This window comes from Leiobunum rupestre, chromosome 1 (assembly GCF_980474605.1).
Source record: "Leiobunum rupestre chromosome 1, qqLeiRupe1.1.hap1, whole genome shotgun sequence".
Taxonomy (NCBI): Eukaryota; Metazoa; Arthropoda; class Arachnida; order Opiliones; family Sclerosomatidae; genus Leiobunum; species Leiobunum rupestre.
Window position 1 is genome coordinate 19,763,246 of NC_143384.1, and position 21,304 is coordinate 19,784,549.

At 30.6% G+C, this 21,304-nt stretch overlaps 2 protein-coding genes across 3 annotated transcripts in view; both read right to left on the minus strand.

Moving 5' to 3' along the window:
- Nucleotides 1-7,731, minus strand: part of LOC149961275 (uncharacterized) — a 90,567-nt gene extending 82,836 nt beyond the window's left edge. The window contains exon 1 of the mRNA XM_090176457.1: nt 7,407-7,731. The gene's annotated coding sequence lies outside the window, so the exon portion shown is untranslated. The remainder of the gene's footprint in view (nt 1-7,406) is intronic.
- A 1,640-nt stretch (nt 7,732-9,371) lies between these two features.
- The window catches only part of LOC149961276 (uncharacterized), a 73,826-nt gene continuing 61,893 nt past the window's right edge, over nt 9,372-21,304 (minus strand). For both annotated transcript variants that reach the window (XM_090176480.1, XM_090176473.1), the window contains 3 exons: nt 11,979-12,288; nt 11,696-11,849; nt 9,372-11,618 (listed from right to left, as the gene is read on the minus strand). In XM_090176480.1, coding sequence (XP_090032606.1) covers nt 11,511-11,618; nt 11,696-11,849; nt 11,979-12,288 — 572 coding nt within the window. In that variant the 3' untranslated portion in view covers nt 9,372-11,510. The remainder of the gene's footprint in view (nt 11,619-11,695; nt 11,850-11,978; nt 12,289-21,304) is intronic.

Consider the following 21,304-nt stretch of genomic DNA (forward strand, 5'->3'; position numbering starts at 1 on the left):
CGAAAGAAAAATTCTTAAAACGAAAGAAAAATTAAAACGAAAGAAAAATTCTTAAAACGAAAGAAAAATTCTTAAAACGAAAGAAAAATTCTTAAAACGAAAGAAATATTCTTAAAACGAAGGAAAACATTTGAAATAAAGGAAAACATTTGAAATAAAGGAAAACATTTGAAATAAAGGAAAACATTTGAAATAAAGGAAAACATTTGAAATAAAGGAAAACATTTGAAATAAAGGAAAACATTTGAAATAAAGGAAAACATTTAAAATAAAGGAAAACATTTAAAATAAAGGAAAACCTTTAAAATAAAGGAAAACCTTTAAAATAAAGGAAAACATTTAAAATTAAGGAAAACATTTAAAATTAAGGAAAACATTTAAAATTAAGGAAAACATTTAAAATTAAGGAAAACATTTAAAATTAAGGAAAACATTTAAAATTAAGGAAAACATTTAAAATTAAGGAAAACATTTAAAATTAAGGAAAACATTTAAAATTAAGGAAAACATTTAAAATTAAGGAAAACATTTAAAATTAAGGAAAACATTTAAAATTAAGGAAAACATTTAAAATTAAGGAAAACATTTAAAATTAAGGAAAACATTTAAAATTAAGGAAAACATTTAAAATTAAGGAAAACATTTAAAATTAAGGAAAACATTTAAAATTAAGGAAAACATTTAAAATTAAGGAACACATTTAAAATTAAGGAACACATTTAAAATTAAGGAACACATTTAAAATTAAGGAACACATTTAAAATTAAGGAACACATTTAAAATTAAGGAACACATTTAAAATTAAGGAACACATTTAAAATTAAGGAACACATTTAAAATTAAGGAACACATTTAAAATTAAGGAAAACATTTAAAATTAAGGAAAACATTTAAAATTAAGGAAAACATTTAAAATTAAGGAAAACATTTAAAATTAAGGAAAACATTTAAAATTAAGGAAAACATTTAAAATTAAGGAACACATTTAAAATTAAGGAACACATTTAAAATTAAGGAACACATTTAAAATTAAGGAACACATTTAAAATTAAGGAACACATTTAAAATTAAGGAACACATTTAAAATTAAGGAACACATTTAAAATAAAGGAAAACATTTAAAATAAAGGAAAACATTTAAAAAAAAGGAAAACATTTAAAATTAAGGAAAACATTTAAAATTAAGGAAAACATTTAAAATTAAGGAAAACATTTAAAATTAAGGAAAACATTTAAAATTAAGGAAAACATTTAAAATTAAGGAAAACATTTAAAATTAAGGAAAACATTTAAAATTAAGGAAAACATTTAAAATTAAGGAAAACATTTAAAATTAAGGAAAACATTTAAAATTAAGGAAAACATTTAAAATTAAGGAAAACATTTAAAATTAAGGAAAACATTTAAAATTAAGGAAAACATTTAAAATTAAGGAAAACATTTAAAATTAAGGAAAACATTTAAAATTAAGGAAAACATTTAAAATTAAGGAAAACATTTAAAATTAAGGAAAACATTTAAAATTAAGGAAAACATTTAAAATTAAGGAAAACATTTAAAATTAAGGAACACATTTAAAATTAAGGAACACATTTAAAATTAAGGAACACATTTAAAATTAAGGAACACATTTAAAATTAAGGAACACATTTAAAATTAAGGAACACATTTAAAATTAAGGAACACATTTAAAATTAAGGAACACATTTAAAATTAAGGAACACATTTAAAATTAAGGAAAACATTTAAAATTAAGGAAAACATTTAAAATTAAGGAAAACATTTAAAATTAAGGAAAACATTTAAAATTAAGGAAAACATTTAAAATTAAGGAAAACATTTAAAATTAAGGAACACATTTAAAATTAAGGAACACATTTAAAATTAAGGAACACATTTAAAATTAAGGAACACATTTAAAATTAAGGAACACATTTAAAATTAAGGAACACATTTAAAATTAAGGAACACATTTAAAATAAAGGAAAACATTTAAAATAAAGGAAAACATTTAAAAAAAAGGAAAACATTTAAAATTAAGGAAAACATTTAAAATTAAGGAAAACATTTAAAATTAAGGAAAACATTTAAAATTAAGGAAAACATTTAAAATTAAGGAAAACATTTAAAATTAAGGAAAACATTTAAAATTAAGGAAAACATTTAAAATTAAGGAAAACATTTAAAATTAAGGAAAACATTTAAAATTAAGGAAAACATTTAAAATTAAGGAAAACATTTAAAATTAAGGAAAACATTTAAAATTAAGGAAAACATTTAAAATTAAGGAAAACATTTAAAATTAAGGAAAACATTTAAAATTAAGGAAAACATTTAAAATTAAGGAAAACATTTAAAATTAAGGAAAACATTTAAAATTAAGGAAAACATTTAAAATTAAGGAAAACATTTAAAATTAAGGAAAACATTTAAAATTAAGGAAAACATTTAAAATTAAGGAAAACATTTAAAATTAAGGAAAACATTTAAAATTAAGGAAAACATTTAAAATTAAGGAAAACATTTAAAATTAAGGAAAACATTTAAAATTAAGGAACACATTTAAAATTAAGGAACACATTTAAAATTAAGGAACACATTTAAAATTAAGGAACACATTTAAAATTAAGGAACACATTTAAAATTAAGGAACACATTTAAAATTAAGGAACACATTTAAAATTAAGGAACACATTTAAAATTAAGGAACACATTTAAAATTAAGGAAAACATTTAAAATTAAGGAAAACATTTAAAATTAAGGAAAACATTTAAAATTAAGGAAAACATTTAAAATTAAGGAAAACATTTAAAATTAAGGAAAACATTTAAAATTAAGGAACACATTTAAAATTAAGGAACACATTTAAAATTAAGGAACACATTTAAAATTAAGGAACACATTTAAAATTAAGGAACACATTTAAAATTAAGGAACACATTTAAAATTAAGGAACACATTTAAAATAAAGGAAAACATTTAAAATAAAGGAAAACATTTAAAAAAAAGGAAAACATTTAAAATTAAGGAAAACATTTAAAATTAAGGAAAACATTTAAAATTAAGGAAAACATTTAAAATTAAGGAAAACATTTAAAATTAAGGAAAACATTTAAAATTAAGGAAAACATTTAAAATTAAGGAAAACATTTAAAATTAAGGAAAACATTTAAAATTAAGGAAAACATTTAAAATTAAGGAACACATTTAAAATTAAGGAACACATTTAAAATTAAGGAACACATTTAAAATTAAGGAACACATTTAAAATTAAGGAACACATTTAAAATTAAGGAACACATTTAAAATAAAGGAAAACATTTAAAATTAAGGAAAACATTTAAAATTAAGGAAAACATTTAAAATTAAGGAAAACATTTAAAATTAAGGAAAACATTTAAAATTAAGGAAAACATTTAAAATTAAGGAAAACATTTAAAATTAAGGAACACATTTAAAATTAAGGAACACATTTAAAATTAAGGAACACATTTAAAATTAAGGAACACATTTAAAATTAAGGAACACATTTAAAATTAAGGAACACATTTAAAATAAAGGAAAACATTTAAAATAAAGGAAAACATTTAAAAAAAGGAAAACATTTAAAATTAAGGAAAACATTTAAAATTAAGGAAAACATTTAAAATTAAGGAAAACATTTAAAATTAAGGAAAACATTTAAAATTAAGGAAAACATTTAAAATTAAGGAAAACATTTAAAATTAAGGAAAACATTTAAAATTAAGGAAAACATTTAAAATTAAGGAAAACATTTAAAATTAAGGAAAACATTTAAAATTAAGGAAAACATTTAAAATTAAGGAAAACATTTAAAATTAAGGAACACATTTAAAATTAAGGAACACATTTAAAATTAAGGAACACATTTAAAATTAAGGAAAACATTTAAAATTAAGGAAAACATTTAAAATAAAGGAAAACATTTAAAAAAAGGAAAACATTTAAAAAAAAGGAAAACATTTAAATTAAGAAAAAAAATTAAAACGAAGGATATTATAGAAGTAATAACCTCAAAACTGTACAAAGCTAGAAACGAACGCTTCAGCTAATCAAAAGGTGGGGTCAAACTGGCATTAGTCAAGGGTCATTATTTACAAATCCTCGAGGTTTTGATTAAAACCCGGCAAAAGGGATGAAAACGAGAGAAGCATATCGGGCCATTTTTCACGGTACTCGGAAATCATAATCCAAAGTACCTCGAAATTGAGCGGGTTCTATAGGCTTCTCTCTTCAATGGCGAAGTGGCGGCAGGCAGGGCTAGGGCGCACCCTAAGGTCCCTCCTCCTGGCCACGTTCCCTTTTTAAAGGCAGACAAAACGACGCTGGGAGGGGTGTCCGGAATCGATAGGGTTGACAGTCAAATAGCCCGCACCCTATTCTCAAAGCGTTGCTTTTTACCGGGTCAAACCGATTTTATTTTTATAACAGGGCGTTGGTTTTTACGAACTTTGCGAAATACTGAGTTTTTGTACGGGCGGAGTAAATAATATTTCATGATAGATTGTAGATTCTTACGCAAATGTCATAAATCGACATTTAATTTATTAGCAAAAGGAAAATTACCTTTACAAGGTGAACAAAATGTTTTCATTGTTTAAAATTTCCTGATAATGTTTACCAATTTTTTTCTAACTTTTTTTAGGCCAAAAATCGACAATTTTGAATACTATATTCCACTTTTATCAGAAGCAAGAATGTATTTATTTATACTCAGGGAGAATGAATATGTCGAGATTATATTTAGCGTTTCTCCAATTCCACCCGTTGGGGCCCCCGGTATGCTCCTCCGCTTAAATAAAATCAAATAATACTGCAATATCATTGGTTCTTAAAAATTACGTTTTTCGACGCGATTAACGCTGCTGCGAGGACGCAAAAAATTAGACCCCCTGCTTTTTTCCTCCCCCCACCCCCTTAGCGTGACGGGGTTAGGGCCTCAACGTGTCCGTCGATAGTCTCAACATATTCATTCTCCCTGAGTATAAATAAATACATTCTTGTCAGAAGTTAATGAGTTCACATCGACTTATATTTTAGTATAAAGGTGGTTCAAATTCCCTAGTTTTACCAGACCAAAAATTAGACAATTTTTAATACTATATTCCACTTTTATCAGAAGTTAATGAATTAACTTCCACTTATAATTTAGTATAAAGGTGGTTCAAATTCCCCGACTTTTCTAGTTTTACCGACCAAAAATTGGACAATTTTAATACAAAATTTTACTTTTATCAGAAGATAATGAATGTACAGTTAATGTTCAAATTCCCAGACTTTTTCTTGTTTTACTTAACCAAAAATTAGAAAATGTTAGATACTATAATAATATTTTACTATTATCAGAAGTTAATAAATTACCTTCAATTTAAATATTAGTATAAAGGTTACTTTTCATGTTTTCCCTTACCGAAAGTATACAATTTTAACCTTATATACTTCACTTTTATCAGAAGTTAATGAATTTTCTTCCAACTTATATTTTAGTATAAAAGTGACTCTTTGGTTTTTTTTAATCTATCGTTGGAGCTACGTTTAAAAATGTCCGGAATGTTTTGATAAATTAAATTATCCCAGAATTCATCACATACCAATAGTAAAATTAGCTTCGTAAAATTTATGAAATTAAATATATTAAATTTTCTGACTTTTCCCAAATTGTTTATTTTTTTAATAAAAATCAAATCAATCGATTTTTTTTATTTAAATCGTATTTTTTTATTGAATTTATTGATTTTTATACAATTAATTCTATACATAATTAACGGTTATTTTACTTTTATCAGTTAGCTAATCTTTAATTAAATTTCAATGTTTAATATTTCAGTTTGCTCAGATTATCTATGTACTTTAAGTTTTTGAGAACCTACTTATTGCCATTTTTTACCCCTCCATTGAAATACATAGTGATTTAAATCAATGATTTAAAAAAATCACATTATTTAAATTAACCAACCCTGGTTAACAGACACTGAAATTTTATTCCTATTTTAAAATTGAATGATTTTACCCTAATTTCCCTGATTCTTAAAACTCAACTTTTCAGGCAACCCTGCCTTAAAACCGTCTTAAACCACGTCATACGGGCAAAAAAGAATTAAAAAAAAAACTAAAAAAAAACCGATGACCTTCACAATCACGACTTTATGAATAAAAAATACTTAAAAATTGCTAAGATATTTTGATAATAAGACCTCACGAATTAAATAAAAAAACAAGCATGAAGCTTCTCTTGAGAACGGGTTTCGCGCGGTTCAATGGACATTCTTTAGCAACCAGTAAAGAAACTACTCCAGCGGCTAAGAAGAAATCTATTTGATTTTTTTTTCTCTAGTAAAGGTAAAACGCCTCTCAGCCTAAGGGCGGATGGCGCCCCGGCGTGTGCTGCCACCTAACGACGGAAAAGATAACTACGCGAACAACGCCTTTAATAGCCTTCCACCGAAATAGACTCGCGTAAAGTCTACCGAAAAGACAATTTCGGCGATTCCTACCCCCCTTTCGTGTCCCCGGGCCTAGCGGGATACCTTACTATCATAGAAAGTGAAATTATTGTCAGGGGGTTTGGTTTTTGTTCGTTTTTACCTAGTACCGACTACCTGTGGAATGGGAGGTAAATTACAGGTATCACGAAATAATACGATACTACTTATGCAACAAAAATAAAAAACCACAGTCGAAACCTGTATTTTAACTGACTAAATTTCTTTGAAAATTAAAATTTGTCACCGAATAAGAGTTACGTTGGATTTTCTTTGACAAAAATTAACTTTACAAGTGACAACAAGAAAAGATGTACAAAATTAATCCCAATTAAGCTTAAAAATGTTTGCAATTGAATGTTATTTATCAAATATCGTCGTTTTTAAATGATTAAATTTGACTAAAACTTCGATATTCGAATAAAATTAAGTTAATTGCCATATATAAATATTACTTGCAGTTCCTTCAAAACATGGCAAAACGTATAACGGATATGCGATATTATAAATTTTTCGTTTTTATACCTTATGGCGTCGGGTATTGTTTGGATCAAAAAAGGAATAACAGAAACGGTATGCATACAGCTGTCTGTTCAAAGTTCACCTGGATATTTGGAGGGGGGTGGGGAATAGACATTACATAACAGTTGGCTAATTTAGGAACTCCACCCACCCCCGCTTCAAACCAAAAATTTAAGAGCTATTTTAATACCACTAATTACGAAAAAGATCAGTCTTAGGGTAATTTAACTAATTATATTTCGCGGTATTTTGGGTTTAACTAGCTTGTTACTTCAAAAATTATTCGAAAAAATCGCGTGCTGTTAAAGAAAAGTCAAGCACAAGGCTTACAAATTTTGGCACTCTCCCAAAATGTGGTTGATAAGAAAATATTAACTTACGGTTAGTAAAGTCAAGTCCTGGGTGTTTTGGGGAATCTACTACGTTGAAAGATAATCACAATCGTTCATTATCGCGATTTCTTATCTAAATTTCCGTTGAAAATACCCCTAAATCTAAGATCTTCGTTCCCGCCAACATAGACGCGAACTTGCGTGTTCTTTTGATTTTCGGCCGAAATGTGCGAAACAACGGCGGAAATATAAAAAGTTGCGCATGCGCCACTTTCAAACTTTACAAACTTCCGGACTTTTCGACAATGCCAAGGGTTAACGATTGCGTAATAACTTCACAACCGGCGATTAAATTGTTGCTTACAAGAAACTATAATAAATGCATAAGTTATATTAAATAAAAAGTCTGCATTAATGTATTTACAATTCATTTATCTGTTAAAAATAACAAGATTCACTCGTGATTCAACTCAACACGCAAATAAAACGACGTTAATTTTCAAGATCACGTTTGCCATCTATCGAACGGCTCCATAACTACACGGTACCGTCGTTTTTAAAAAATACATTATATCATTTTTTAGCATTATGTTTTGGCGAAATTACAAATTAATTAATTGTAAATAGTTCAGAAATAATTGTATATTTTAAAAACATAATATATAGTACTGTATTTCCAACGACCAAAAATACGATTTCGATTCACTCTGCCATCTGCAGGGAAAGAACCAAACTATTTTCGGCGCGAATTCAAATTCGAAAACACTAATGATTGAAGAAAAACTTTTATCGCCGTTATTATTCCCAGTAACAAAACAAAAGGTAGAAATTAAACTGCGCTAGGATATTTACCTATTTTTAAACCATATTTTCCATATCTAAATTTTAGTAACTCAATATAAGATGTACAGTACCCCACTATTTTTTCTTCGAAAACCACATTTATAAAATCAGCACGAGCCTACGAAAATACACGTTTCAAGCGAATTCATTAGTACGATTTTTCGAAAGATAATTATTTTCAAAATTCAGTTATTCCAAAAGTATTAGAATGTAATGCCAATAGTTTCAATACTTTTAAAGGGAAACGGCCTACCTTTTCCAAATATGGCCTTATTTCCGTATCAAAAGTTTAACAAACGTTTAATATACTAACACGTACCCTTTTTGTCTTGAAAAAATAGCTTTTGGCCCAAAAAGTTGAAACGAAAAATAACGCTAGGTGTTTGGGTTTTAATTTTCGCCGCCATCTTGGGGGCTACCGCCAGCGCCCCTAACCCCGTATGAGCGATTTGCGAACTATCCTAACTTTTAAAATCGCGCAATTTAGGCTTAGGTCTCTTATAACTGGAACGCACTACCAGTGCAAAACATATTTTTTGCGTCTTCAGCAGCGCGCGCTTTTACGTTGTTTTTCTGTCTCACCGACTTCTCACCAGGTGTCGTCGTTAAAAATTAACCACTCAATAATTTTTATGTGGTTTTCGCCATAAATTTTGGTTTTTAATGGGCTATAGGGCTATTTAAAGTTTAAACTGGTTAAAGCTTGGCCGTTTCCCTTTAATTTAAAAAGTATCGAAAAGCACCAAATTCAGAATTTGTAGCAGACAAATATGTTAATAAAATTATTAGAGAAAAGGGCTGTAAATTAGTAACAAAATTGGCTGCGTTTGTCGATATGTACCGGAAACACCCGCCAACCACGACATCTCCCACGAGGTAATCAGCTATTTTAATTTTTTTTTTGCGATAAATTCAATCCCCAAAACGATTTTAGAACTGCCCAAAACTGCCCACTATTTTAAGCCCTGAGTTATGTCATAACCAAAATCTATTATTGCCTAATTTTACCAGTGTAGTTTAAAAATTGAAATAAAGTGTTTGTCAAGAATAATAAGAAACACCATTCATTTAGATACTTATAATTGTAATAAAACTTATGTACAATCATTTCGAAAGAACAAAATCAAATCACAAGAAAAAAATAAAAGGTGAAAATTTATCTTCCACAAAAATAGACCAAATATATATTTCTTTACAAGTACGAAAATAGGTTTAATTATTAAAGGAGTAGTGAGGTATATCTTTACGAATTTTTTATTTATTTTTGACAAGCATCAAGTTTCAGCTATCGAACTAATATTGAAATGTACTTTTCGATTTTTTTTTTGTAGGATATGTTAAAAATTTCACGAATTGATAACACCTTTTTTTAATAAACACAAAATAAATAGTTTGATTTGAACTGTAGCGATTTAAATGATTAAACTCTCTACAAAATGCAGGCGTTTCAGGCGAAAAGAGTTTTAAGTAGAAATTGAGAAACGATAGAGTTAAGAGCTTAATAAGCACATTTCATTTCGTCGTCACTGCCAATTTTTAAACTTATACAAAAATAGTGGCAACTTCGATATCCTACTACAAACGGGAGTCTATTCAAAAATAATTGTGAAATTAAATCTGCTTCGAAAACTGTGAAAAATCACACTTTATGTTTGATGTTTTTTCCGTACTTTTATCACACTAAACGTTGTCTGGCAGTGCTGTAGATAATTATAAAATAGACTATGTCGCTAACGTAAGAAAACCAATAGACAGGCGCTAAAAATTAACAAAGGCTAAGGCAAAAATTGCGGAAACTCGATATGCAATCATAGCGCCCTCTATAGTTTTACTTCCTGACAGGACACCACCTATTTGTTTTGTTTTTTTTTGTTAATATTGTTATTTGAAAAAGGCATTTTTCTTAAGAAGAATAAGATTTGGGGCTTTTGGAATACATTCTGCGGGAAACTTACACGTAAAAGAATTAGTTAAAAATAGTAACGTGTTAAAAACGTTTGCTTGTACGTTTATTAACAATCTCGGAAGCTTCCTTTGTTATTGGCTGTGTTTAGGAGTTATTGAAAACCATATTATTCAAAAGATTTGTCTTAACCAAATATACCAGTAAGTTATAGTAGCTATAGCGTTGATATTTAGTGCTGGTTTATTCGATTTCCACAATCAATATGATAATTATAACTTTAACTCTTTGATTACAAGATCTACACCGAACTCTGCTACCATGTTGGAAATACCAACAAGACTTAGGTTATAGTTTACTATGGCGTGTCTAAATTAGTAAAAAGCCACCGACTCAAACAAGAGTAGTTTGATTGGTTCTTGTATTACTAGTGTCATTCTGTGATTAGCTAAGTTAAAAGTATCTGCCAGAAGGGATTTGGTTAATTCTTAATCTAAATATTACCTTTAAGATGATGTTCAAATAATCTAACATTAAAATTTTGAATTAACACTCGTACCAATAGCAAAACTAAAATAAACCAGCACTAAGTGATAAAAAGCATCTAAGAAAAAAAATCAATACAAAAAAATTATTACAACAAAAATTAAAACTATCACAAGATTTCTGTTATTTTCATTTTATGTTTTTTTTACTAATAAAATATGATATATTAGTAAATATCTACCCAAAAAATACTGATTTCTCCGTTTATACTTTGAGCACAACAATTAAACGTGAAGAACCAAAAATCATAAATAATTTATTTTTTAATCCTTTCACTACTATTCAAATTTATACGAATTTGATGCGTACTTTACTACAATTAAGAAAGAGGCTCTAGGAAGAACTGAAGAAGACACCAAATGCGAACAAACATTTCCTTATTGATTCATTCCAACCCACACAATTTTTCTGTTAACATTCCTCAAGATCACGCTACCAAATGGAAAATTCCAATCTTTCGTTAATTTGTCCCATTCCCGAATGAAAAAAGGACCCACGAAAAATGTACAACGTTATTAACACCTATTTACACATACTTTTTTGTATAGTTTATGTATAGTTGTACCATTTTTTCCCCCCCATACTTCCGTGTACAATTTTGAATTCTGTTAAGCCCACAGCACTTTTTTTTTAAAAAGTATTTTAGTTCATATATATTCTTCTTTAACTTAACTAGAGAGTTCAGTTTAACCATCATATTTCTTTGCGTGCTGTTTTTGTTTGTAGTTAAAGCTAAGCAGTGTCAAACTGTTCCATTTATTCACCTTTGTTTTGTCTTTTTTGTCTCTTAAAATAATATTTAAATAAAGTCGATATTGATTAGGGAGCGTTATTTTTGGCACCAACATGCTCCTAGTGGGTTAGGATTCAGTATCGACTGGAAACGTATTAGCTCGTACACGAGCGTGGACACGAAGGAATTCAGGTTGATCAACATCTTCGGATTTCTTAGTAGTGTCTTCTTCAATCTAAGAAATAATAAAAAGATTAGTTTGAGTTTTCCAACAGTATTTCGAAATGAAAATATCCAAACAACAAATTATACCTCCTTGATTTTAGACGCCTGTTCTTCGAGTCTCTTTTCGAAAGAACTCCTCTTGTTCATCTTCTCTCCTTCCAATTCTTTCTTTTTCTGGTCATCTCGGAACTTCTCCATCACTTTTTGTAGTTCCGACTTCTGACCCAAGACACTTTTGCCACTGAAAACCAAACAAAGTTATAGAACACATTTCCAAAGGTAACAAGAAACAGCATAATTTTAAGAATCTTTTAAGAATTTTGGATGAAGACCTCTACCTAAAATTGCACACACAAAAAAAGGGGTTTACATTTTTTGGTTGAACATGAGCTCCTTATGCAGGTTTTGTCTTTCCTGGGAAGTGAGACATGGGTTCCCCAGTTTCTTGGGGATGACGAGTCCATCCTCGTTGAGTTGAACACTGCCATTCGTTCCTGCCGTCGTGGTCATGTTGGGGTGTTGAGTCGAGGAACTGTTGTTCTTCTGGTTCAGCTTATGCGCCTTGCGTTGCTGGCGCACCTGTAAGTTGCTTGTTGTCTTCAACAGTGAAGAATTTGGACTGTTCTCTTCCTCTGAATCGCTGTAGTCGGGCTCAGGGATCATCGCTGGGTAATACAATTCTATGAAAAGAAAAAAAATTATTATTACGTTATCAGTTATGTAGCCTTAAGAATGCTTTATCTAGTTTTCAATAAATGTGAAAATTAAAATATTGGCTTAGAAATACCCTCATAAATTCAAAATTTTAACATTAGAAACTACACTAAATAGAAAAATTCACTGGCTAACACAAGCTATTTCTTTTTAACATAATTAGCACTAATGTAAAATTCGTTCATACACAATATAGTTCATACTCCCTTTAATAAATATAAGCACTTAACAAAAATTCAGATTGCTTAACATTTTATGTTTTAACCCACTTAAATAAGTCTAAATAAAAATTACATTTACGACCGACCACCACGTTAATTAACTACAATATCAAATACAACGTAACCCATTTAATCATAAATATAAGCACATAATTTATGCTAATAAAACAATGAAAACCCATTCGAATGCAGGCGTAACGTTACACACAATTAGCTTAGCTGTCTAAATATATGAATGGCCAGAAATATAATAACAAAGATTAAGCGAATTAAAAAAAATTAACAGCTGTTAAATTAACAACAAATAGAAAGCAGCCTACACGGTGAGCCCACATCAACTAGCAGGAACATTTTTAATTGCCAATTAAAAACTGAAATTTGCATTTCTAAAGAGTATCAAATTACTGGGTGGGTAATTTAAAACTATTTGGTTGAAGAATGACAGGGTAGCCGGGTTAAACTCTAGTCTCGAATTTCAAAGCCGTTTATCATCATTACAAACGTCAAAATTAATTAAGTTTAGAATGTTTTCATACTACGCAGACAACAATTATCAAGGATAAAAAAAATACAGTATCTTACACTTACTGGACATGTTCGTAGCAATGTTTGCTCATAAATTTTGTGGGATTCGAGATGAATTTATCAGAAAAAATATTGATAAGGTATCGAACGTTACCTTTCTTACTAGTTTGGTTACCAGCTTAACATTTGTTTTATCTTTTACGTAAAGATTGATAGTTAACGTTGAAAAAACAAGGAGTGGTTTTTTTATATACACTATAGTAGCAATACATTTCCAAAAATTTAAAAGGTCAATTTTACTATTATCAGGGCTCCCCATGTTTATTTAGATAAATATTCCCTGACTTTTCTAGGTTTTCCTTGACTTTTTTTGTGCCCAAATTTTACGTTTTTTAACCTGTATTTTAGTAAGGCTTACTATTTGCAACCGAAAATAAATTCCCTCACATTATCCTAATTTATCCCTGACGTTTCCAGGTACTGTGGCAACCCCGATTTTCCTGCTAGAGCTCGGAAAATATGGCGGGAAAAATCCCAGCATATGATTGGTTGGATTGGCCACGAGGTACGGAAGAGGATAAGTTACTCAATTATCGCCTAGATTTTTTCAAACACCGCTATGGCCCTTTAAAGAGAAAACTACTGAAAATACCTAAATTCAAAATTTGGTTTTATACTTATTGATAAATAGCCCTTAATTAGCATATTGAAAAGGATAAACAAACAAGAATGAACGAATAAAAATATTTAATCCTTTACTGAATTTAAGCTTCCACATAGTTATCAATATTCGCGTGAGGATTTTGAGCCCTGTACAAATAAAAAATCTTTGGAACTAGATAAAACGAACTTACGCAATGTCAAATATCAATAAATTATGTAACAATGGGCTAGGCGCCTATTAATGTACAGCCTATTTTAAAGGAAACGTAAAACGTTCAACTCCTGAATTTGGAGACTTTTTCAAAAGGACAATACAACAAATTCAATGTTATTCCCATGGTCCAATTGGCTATATAATTTTAATGTACAGCGGTTTTTAACGCCCTCTTCATTGAAATAAGAAATTGTAGAATGTTTGCAACAATATTTTCAAGTTCAAATTCCCTGACTTTTCCCTAGAAATTTATACAGATTTTGGTCAATATTAGCCCATTTTTAATTTTATATTTCACTTTCATCAGGTATAATCGCACTTTTCAGGTTGCAACTTTGGAATTAAAATACCGAATTATCACAGAATTGGAGTAAAATTACCTTTATAATATTTTCACTATAGTTTTAAGTTCCCTGACTTTTGAGATTTAAAAAATTCCGAGTTTTTCCTGATTTTTTTTTTTTTTTCAAATTCCCTGATCTAGGGCCACCCTGTATTTACATTCGCAAAACTAATTTTCTCGAATAGAGTCACTTAATATCTGGTGATGAAAATAGTTTTGACAATTTTAACGTTAATAGTTAATTAGTTATAACGTATTTAAAGACATTATATCTCCTTAATCTAACCAAAATCAACAAGTTGGTTTTTAAACACTATAGAAATATTAAATCAAAACGAAGGTCTACTTGAATTACGAAGCTGTTTTTAGAGTAATCATACCCCCTTAACAAGGTTGTTGATTTCTTGATTTTTTCAGAGAAATCGAGAAAAAAAAACCGGTTTTTAATTGATTTTGTATTTTACTGATCTATTAGCGATTTATGCCGATTTTTCTTGACAAACTTATTCATAATTATAATGAAGCAGTATTGTAAACTAAAAGTTGAATTACTCTTAATTAAATTTAACTATTATTTAACTACAATTACTATTCGAATTGGAATTGCAAGAAAATATACTACAAACATTTTCATAAATACATTGCAGTAATAACAGGTAATTTAAAAAACATTTAAATTAAATTAGTTTTCTTTAAGAAATTGAACTATAAAAATTAAACGCAGGATGATAAAATTATACATTACCCTTAGCGCTGAAACTGTCCGTAGATACAGAATAAGACTAACTTCAACATATAATTTAAAACCGACGCTGTCTAAAATGAATATGCTAAAAATTAACTCACAATCATGCTTTCTTGTTCCTTACAAGAAATTTTCGTCCACTCACTGAGGAATTTCAAATACCAACAACGCAATCACAATTAAAAAGTGCGTTTTCGCAGTAAACGTATGACAGCGCGTTTAAATTACGTCACTTGATCGTATTCCGCTTAAAAAAATTGTAACAAAAACCTTCATTTTTCGCTGAAAAAAAATCCCCCAGCAGGAAGTTCATCATACGACCTTACATCACACGCAAAAAAACTGTAATCATAATTAAGAAGAATAACAATTTCGGCGGCTTCTTTTGACTGTCTTTAATTACTCCCCCAAAAAAACACGGTTCCAAAAATAGTTCTAATAGAAACGAAGTTACCTGGCACTCCCGACAATATAAAAGAATAAGAGTCAACCGCTTTATAGGGAATTACCAGCTGAAGAGTTGGTATATTTGGAACATAAACACGAAAAGGAAAATGATAAATGTTTACGTTACGAGTTGGTGCGTGGGACGTTTAAACTAAACCAGGCCTTAACTAGTCTTAATTGACAGAGTCGGACACCCACAGCGAGACAGCCTTCGTTGATAGCGAGGCCAAGCTAAGGTTTCAATTGAGAAATTTACATTACGGCAAAGTCAAGTTCGATTGTCGTAACTATACCAAAACAAAGCAGTCTTGGTTGACAGTTAAGTGAAGCGATAAACGCTTTGATATATTGAGTCAAGATGGGTGTCAGGTTAGTTTGTCATTATGTTATCCAAAAACCGAGAACAGTCTTATTTGACAGTTAACGGGAGCGTTAAACGTTGTAATAATTGACGATAAGGGTATGTCAGGTTATATTTTCGAGACTAGGGCCCATCTTAATTGACACTGGAACGTAAAAATACACACTGTCAAGGAAGGTTGTCGTTTTACCAATTTGACTTGAAAGTGTTTGCGAAGGCATTATTAGGGGGTTAATTCGGTCGCACGATATTACGACGTACTAGTGTCAAGTTAACTGGACGTTTGCGTCGGGGACTGCCTTCCTGCTTCTGGCAATTAGAGGGTCTCACCACCACCACCGGCGTATTACGTCTTCAGCTCCCTCTGTCGGATTTTGATACAAAGCTTTATTCCGCTAGGGTTTCCTATGGGAAACTGACAGGGAGCCGCACTTCCTAATTTACTTAAAGAGGGGCTCTATTCGTATCGCGTTTCAGACGACGCTCTCTGGAAACTATACAAGGCCCGGATTTAAAAAATGAACCGCTTCTGAACGAAATACACTCGAGTTAACGGAGAATACTTCGCCCGAGGGGTGTACAAAACCTGTACACTCTAGAGAAAAATGATTTTATAAATCTTAAAAATCTACTTAAAAACCATTAAATGTGAGCGAAAATCAGTTTCAAAATTTCAAAATCAGTCTACAAAACCCGAAATCAACACTAAAAATCGTACTCTAAAAATATCAAGAACAGCAGGGTTGTTCAATATTTGAAAATGCAAAATGCCAAATACCATTTTCCATTTTGAGTTGGAAAAAAGTATTTTGTATTTGACATTTTGAGTTTCTTGGAAACTGTTTTGCATTTGACATTTTGAGTTTCTTGGAAACTGTTTTGCATTTGAAATTTTGAGTTTCTTGGAAACTATTTTGCATTTGACATTTGGAGTTTCTTCTAAACTAATTTGCATTTGACATTTGGAGTTTCTTGGAAACCAATTTGCATTTTACATTTTGAGTTTCTTGGAAATTGTTTTGCATTTGACATTTTGAGTTTCTTTGAAACTAATTTTAATTTTACATTTTGAGTTTCTTGGAAACTCATTTGCATTTTATTTTTACATTTGGCATTTTGTGGGTTTGATATGTGGAAAAACAATTTCGAAATGTTTTCACTCTGCTACCATCATCGCAGCTTTTGTAGAGAAAAAGTTCGTCTGCTATTTACTCCCAAATAATCATAGATGGCGATACTTAGTTACTCACTTACTCAGAAGCAGTCTAGCAGACGACCATTCGTACAGTGCCACCGCTTTATTACCCACGCTGGTTTTAATCATGCTTTTTCTTCCATGTTTATATGGAAGGTTTTCAACCAGTGGGGAAAGAACTAGCAAACTCTACGCGGAAGAAGTGCTACTTCGAACCCGGCTCATCTTGCGAAAGGGCTAACCACTCCGCCATCTTCGGTTGCAAATATTAGCTATCAGATCGACAATAATGAAAATTTAAACTTACATTATAGATACCAAGATCGTATAATTCCCCCCCCCCTTCACCGAGTTTTATCTTACACACTGATTTTGAGATTTTTAGAATTTATTTTAAATTTATTATGGCCATTTTGAGGTTATTAGCGTTGATTTCACAGTTTTTTTTGACGATTTAAAAAAAATTAGCATCGAATTAAGATATTTTTATTACGATTTAAAAAAAAATTAGCATCGAATTTTAAGATATTTTTATTACGATTGAAAAGAATTTAGCATTGAATTTTAAAATATTTTTTATATCGAGGTTTTTAGCGTTGATTTTGGTTTCCGTTTTTATGCCGATTTTGAGCTATGAATTTTCGTGTTGATTTTTACAATTTATTTTCGTTCACTTATCCTGATTTTTAAATTGATAAAATCGTTTTTTCTGTAAAGTATACGAGATTTCGACGAATGACCGACCACTCGGGTAATTTCGTCCGAGATCATAACAAAACAACATCGAAAAAAAAAAGAAAAAAAACAGGTTTCTACAATAGACGCGCCGGGTAAACAGTCTTTACACAATAAAGCTACATCTACACGTTCCCCCTTACGCGTTTGAGTGTAGGTGGATTAATATCGCTTTTATTATTATTTGAAGATAATTTATTGGCGAGCAAAGTAGCCAGCGAAACGTTTCAATGGTTGGATCCCCTCGGGTATCATATATTTTCCCCATCCGCACATGTTGAACGAACAGGAGGGACTGAGAAATCAGGCCTATTCGGACTAGCCATGTTTTCCCAGCTTTTGGTTGGCGGACACAGTTCGTGGAAATTTTTTCAACGGGAATGGGATGTGCCGTGCGCGTTGTGGGACATGTGCGCGTTGTGGGACATGTGCGCGTTGTGGGACATGTGCGCGTTGTGGGACATGTGCGCGTTGTGGGACATGTGCGCGTTGTGGGACATGTGCGCGTTGTGGGACATGTGCGCGTTGTGGGACATGTGCGCGTTGTGGGACATGTGCGCGTTGTGGGACATGTGCGCGTTGTGAAAATGGGATGTGGGAAAGTTTCTGCTTCAAAGGCAGTTTTCTGATTCCAAAAGGTCAGGGAAAAGTCAAGGAATTTTAAAATGATCCAAAAAAGTAAGGGAATTTTAAAATAACCCCAAAAAAATCAGGCAAATAAATTTTTTAAAGATGTATTAAAAAATACATACAGTTGTTGCAAAAATTGATGGCAGTTCTAGGCGTTCTGCCTTCGCGTTTGAGTGTATGTAGCTTAATCTTTCACGTAACAAACGGAACAGAAATAAACCTTAAAAATCCGCAAACTTGTTATTGACTGAACTAGCTCCAATCATAACTAGCTTCTGATTAAACCTGGTGATAGAAATGTGAATTTCGTAGTGCAGACATTACGGGCCCCATGACTAATTATGTCTTCGCGGGCCCTTCCAACTGTAATTTTCAAGGGGAGTGCATACTGCTGGGCCCTTATTCGTCGGGCCCGGGGGATTCTTCCCGCACTGTCACCGGGCCTTTCAAACTGGTATTTTCAACAGGGTTCGTACAAAAATTTCTGATCTAAAATCCCTGACTTTTCCAGGTTATCCCTGACCACGTTTTGGCAATATTCCTGATCTTTTGGTTATATTTTTGGACATTTTTCTTTATTATTTTAGGTCAAAAATTCTTTGTTAATGTGTGGTTTGGTTGAGTAACTAAAATCCCTGACTTATCCCTGACTTTCTACGAAATTATTTAAATCCCTGACTTATCCCTGACTTTCTACGAAATTATTTAACTCCCTGTCTTATCCCTGACTTTCTACGAAATTATTTAAATCCCTGACTTATCCCTGACTTTCTACGAAATTATTTAAATCCCTGACTTATCCCTGACTTTCTACGAAATTATTTAAATCCCTGACTTATCCCTGACTTTCTACGAAATTATTTAAATCCCTGACTTATCCCTGACTTTCTACGAAATTATTTAAATCCCTGACTTATCCCTGACTTTCTACGAAATTATTTAACTCCCTGACTTATCCCTGACATTTTCTCTCCATTTTACAGATCCCTGACTTATCCAGGGTTTCCAGGATATCCAGGTTCTGTACGAACCCTGTTCAAGTGGTAGGACAAGGCGACGGTCCCGTAAAAACCTCCACTGGCCCTGTAGCCAACACGTCGTAGAAAGTGTGTCTCTCCATTCAGTCGGAGAAACTCGGTTGGCCAACTCAAACGCGCTGCAAAAACGTGTCTGCGAATGGGGCTTTTGAGAATAACTCTTCTTTTGATGGGGCCACCGGTTGGCAGGCTTGGATTCGGGCCATCAGCGAAGAGCGGGAGGCGGTTTCTTCGGAAAGGAGTTCTCCACAATCTCCGGTCACGCACGAGCGCTCCAAACGCGACGTTCTATATTTATATGGAGAGTCAGGGGTTATTTTTTTTTCTTCCATTCTTTGGGCAGCGCGGGGTTTGATTCAAAAGATCCCGGCGCTCGATTGAAGCTGCTTGCTGGCCGGGGTTAAAGCCTCCACTAGGACTCTTTCTACCTTGAATCGTATCTCGCGTTTTCTTTAAATACTAACTTGTTTCACAAATATATCCGTAAAAATGATTTTTTTTTACGGTGTTGTCTGTTTTTCGTAGCTATAATTAGCACCAATTATAGAATTAAAATCCACACGTTATTGGACTTTGCCAATTGAAAGAAGTTTAAGATTAAAATTTTTATGAAATATTATTTTTAAAATATCTAGAGAATAGTTCAAAACAAATTACAGAATAAAAATCCAAAAAATAATTCAACTAAAATTTTTAAATTTAAACGAGTTTAATAAGATTTAGTTGTAGAAATGTACAGTTTTTATTTGATATTGTTTTCAAATACCTACGGGTTTTTATTTCATATTTTTAAATATCAAAAGAATAGAAATAGTCCAAACAGATTATACAATTAAAATCTCAAAATTATTGGACTTAAATTTGGCAATTAAAAGTAGATTAATATGGTTTAAATGTTGAAATATAGTTTTTATGAGACATTTCTTAAAAATAATCATAGGATTAAGATTAAATGGGTTTAATAAGGTTTAAATATCGAAATAGAGTGTTAATAATATTTTTTTAAATATCAAGAGATTAGTTCAAAACAAATTACAGAAATAAAATCAACAAATTCCCCATTTCAATAGACGATTTATATATAATATTTGTTTTGAAATATCAAGCATTTCATTCACAAAATATTTAAAAATCAGGAAAAAGAGTTTTTGCGAAGAAAAATAGCACAATAAATAAAAAAAAATAAAAACGATGAAAATAAAATTCCGGGATTTTATTGAGAGCTTTTAAGACGTAAAAAATATTAATTTAATTTCTGTTCGATTAACAGTATCACCGTAGCCTACAATGGATTAATTTTAGGAATACCACATACTATACCCCTCTTCATCCCAATCGTTAGTTCACTTATAAAATCGCCAGAGGGCGTTTCAATTTTAACTTTTCAGAAGAGAGGCGCGACCTGCTTTGACCCTGATAGAAAGCAGGAGAAAGTAAAAACTTCTCCCTTTTTCCCTCAAAAAGAGCAAAATATCTTGGTCCAAAATTAATGAGGCACGAAAACCCTTTGGGGCCTCGAGAAACACCCCCGTTTTCCTTCTTTTTCGTATTTTTAGTTTTTGGTGGTTTTTGAAGGCTATAGAAAAATGATTTTTTTTCTTATCGGAACTGGTACCAGAGTTCGGAATTTTTAAAAAATGTATTTTAGATAAATTATTCCATTATGTCTATACCGATTTTTTTATTAAAATTATCGAAATTTTCGAAGTAAATTGAGCAAAGTAGAATTTCATTTAAGGAACAGAATATTTTTTATTTAAATTATCGAATTTTTCGATCTTAAATTAAGCAAAAATACGAATTTAAGGAAATTAAAGTGAAACTTTGTAAACATAGTTTTAAGAAAATTTAATGGTACATATTTTA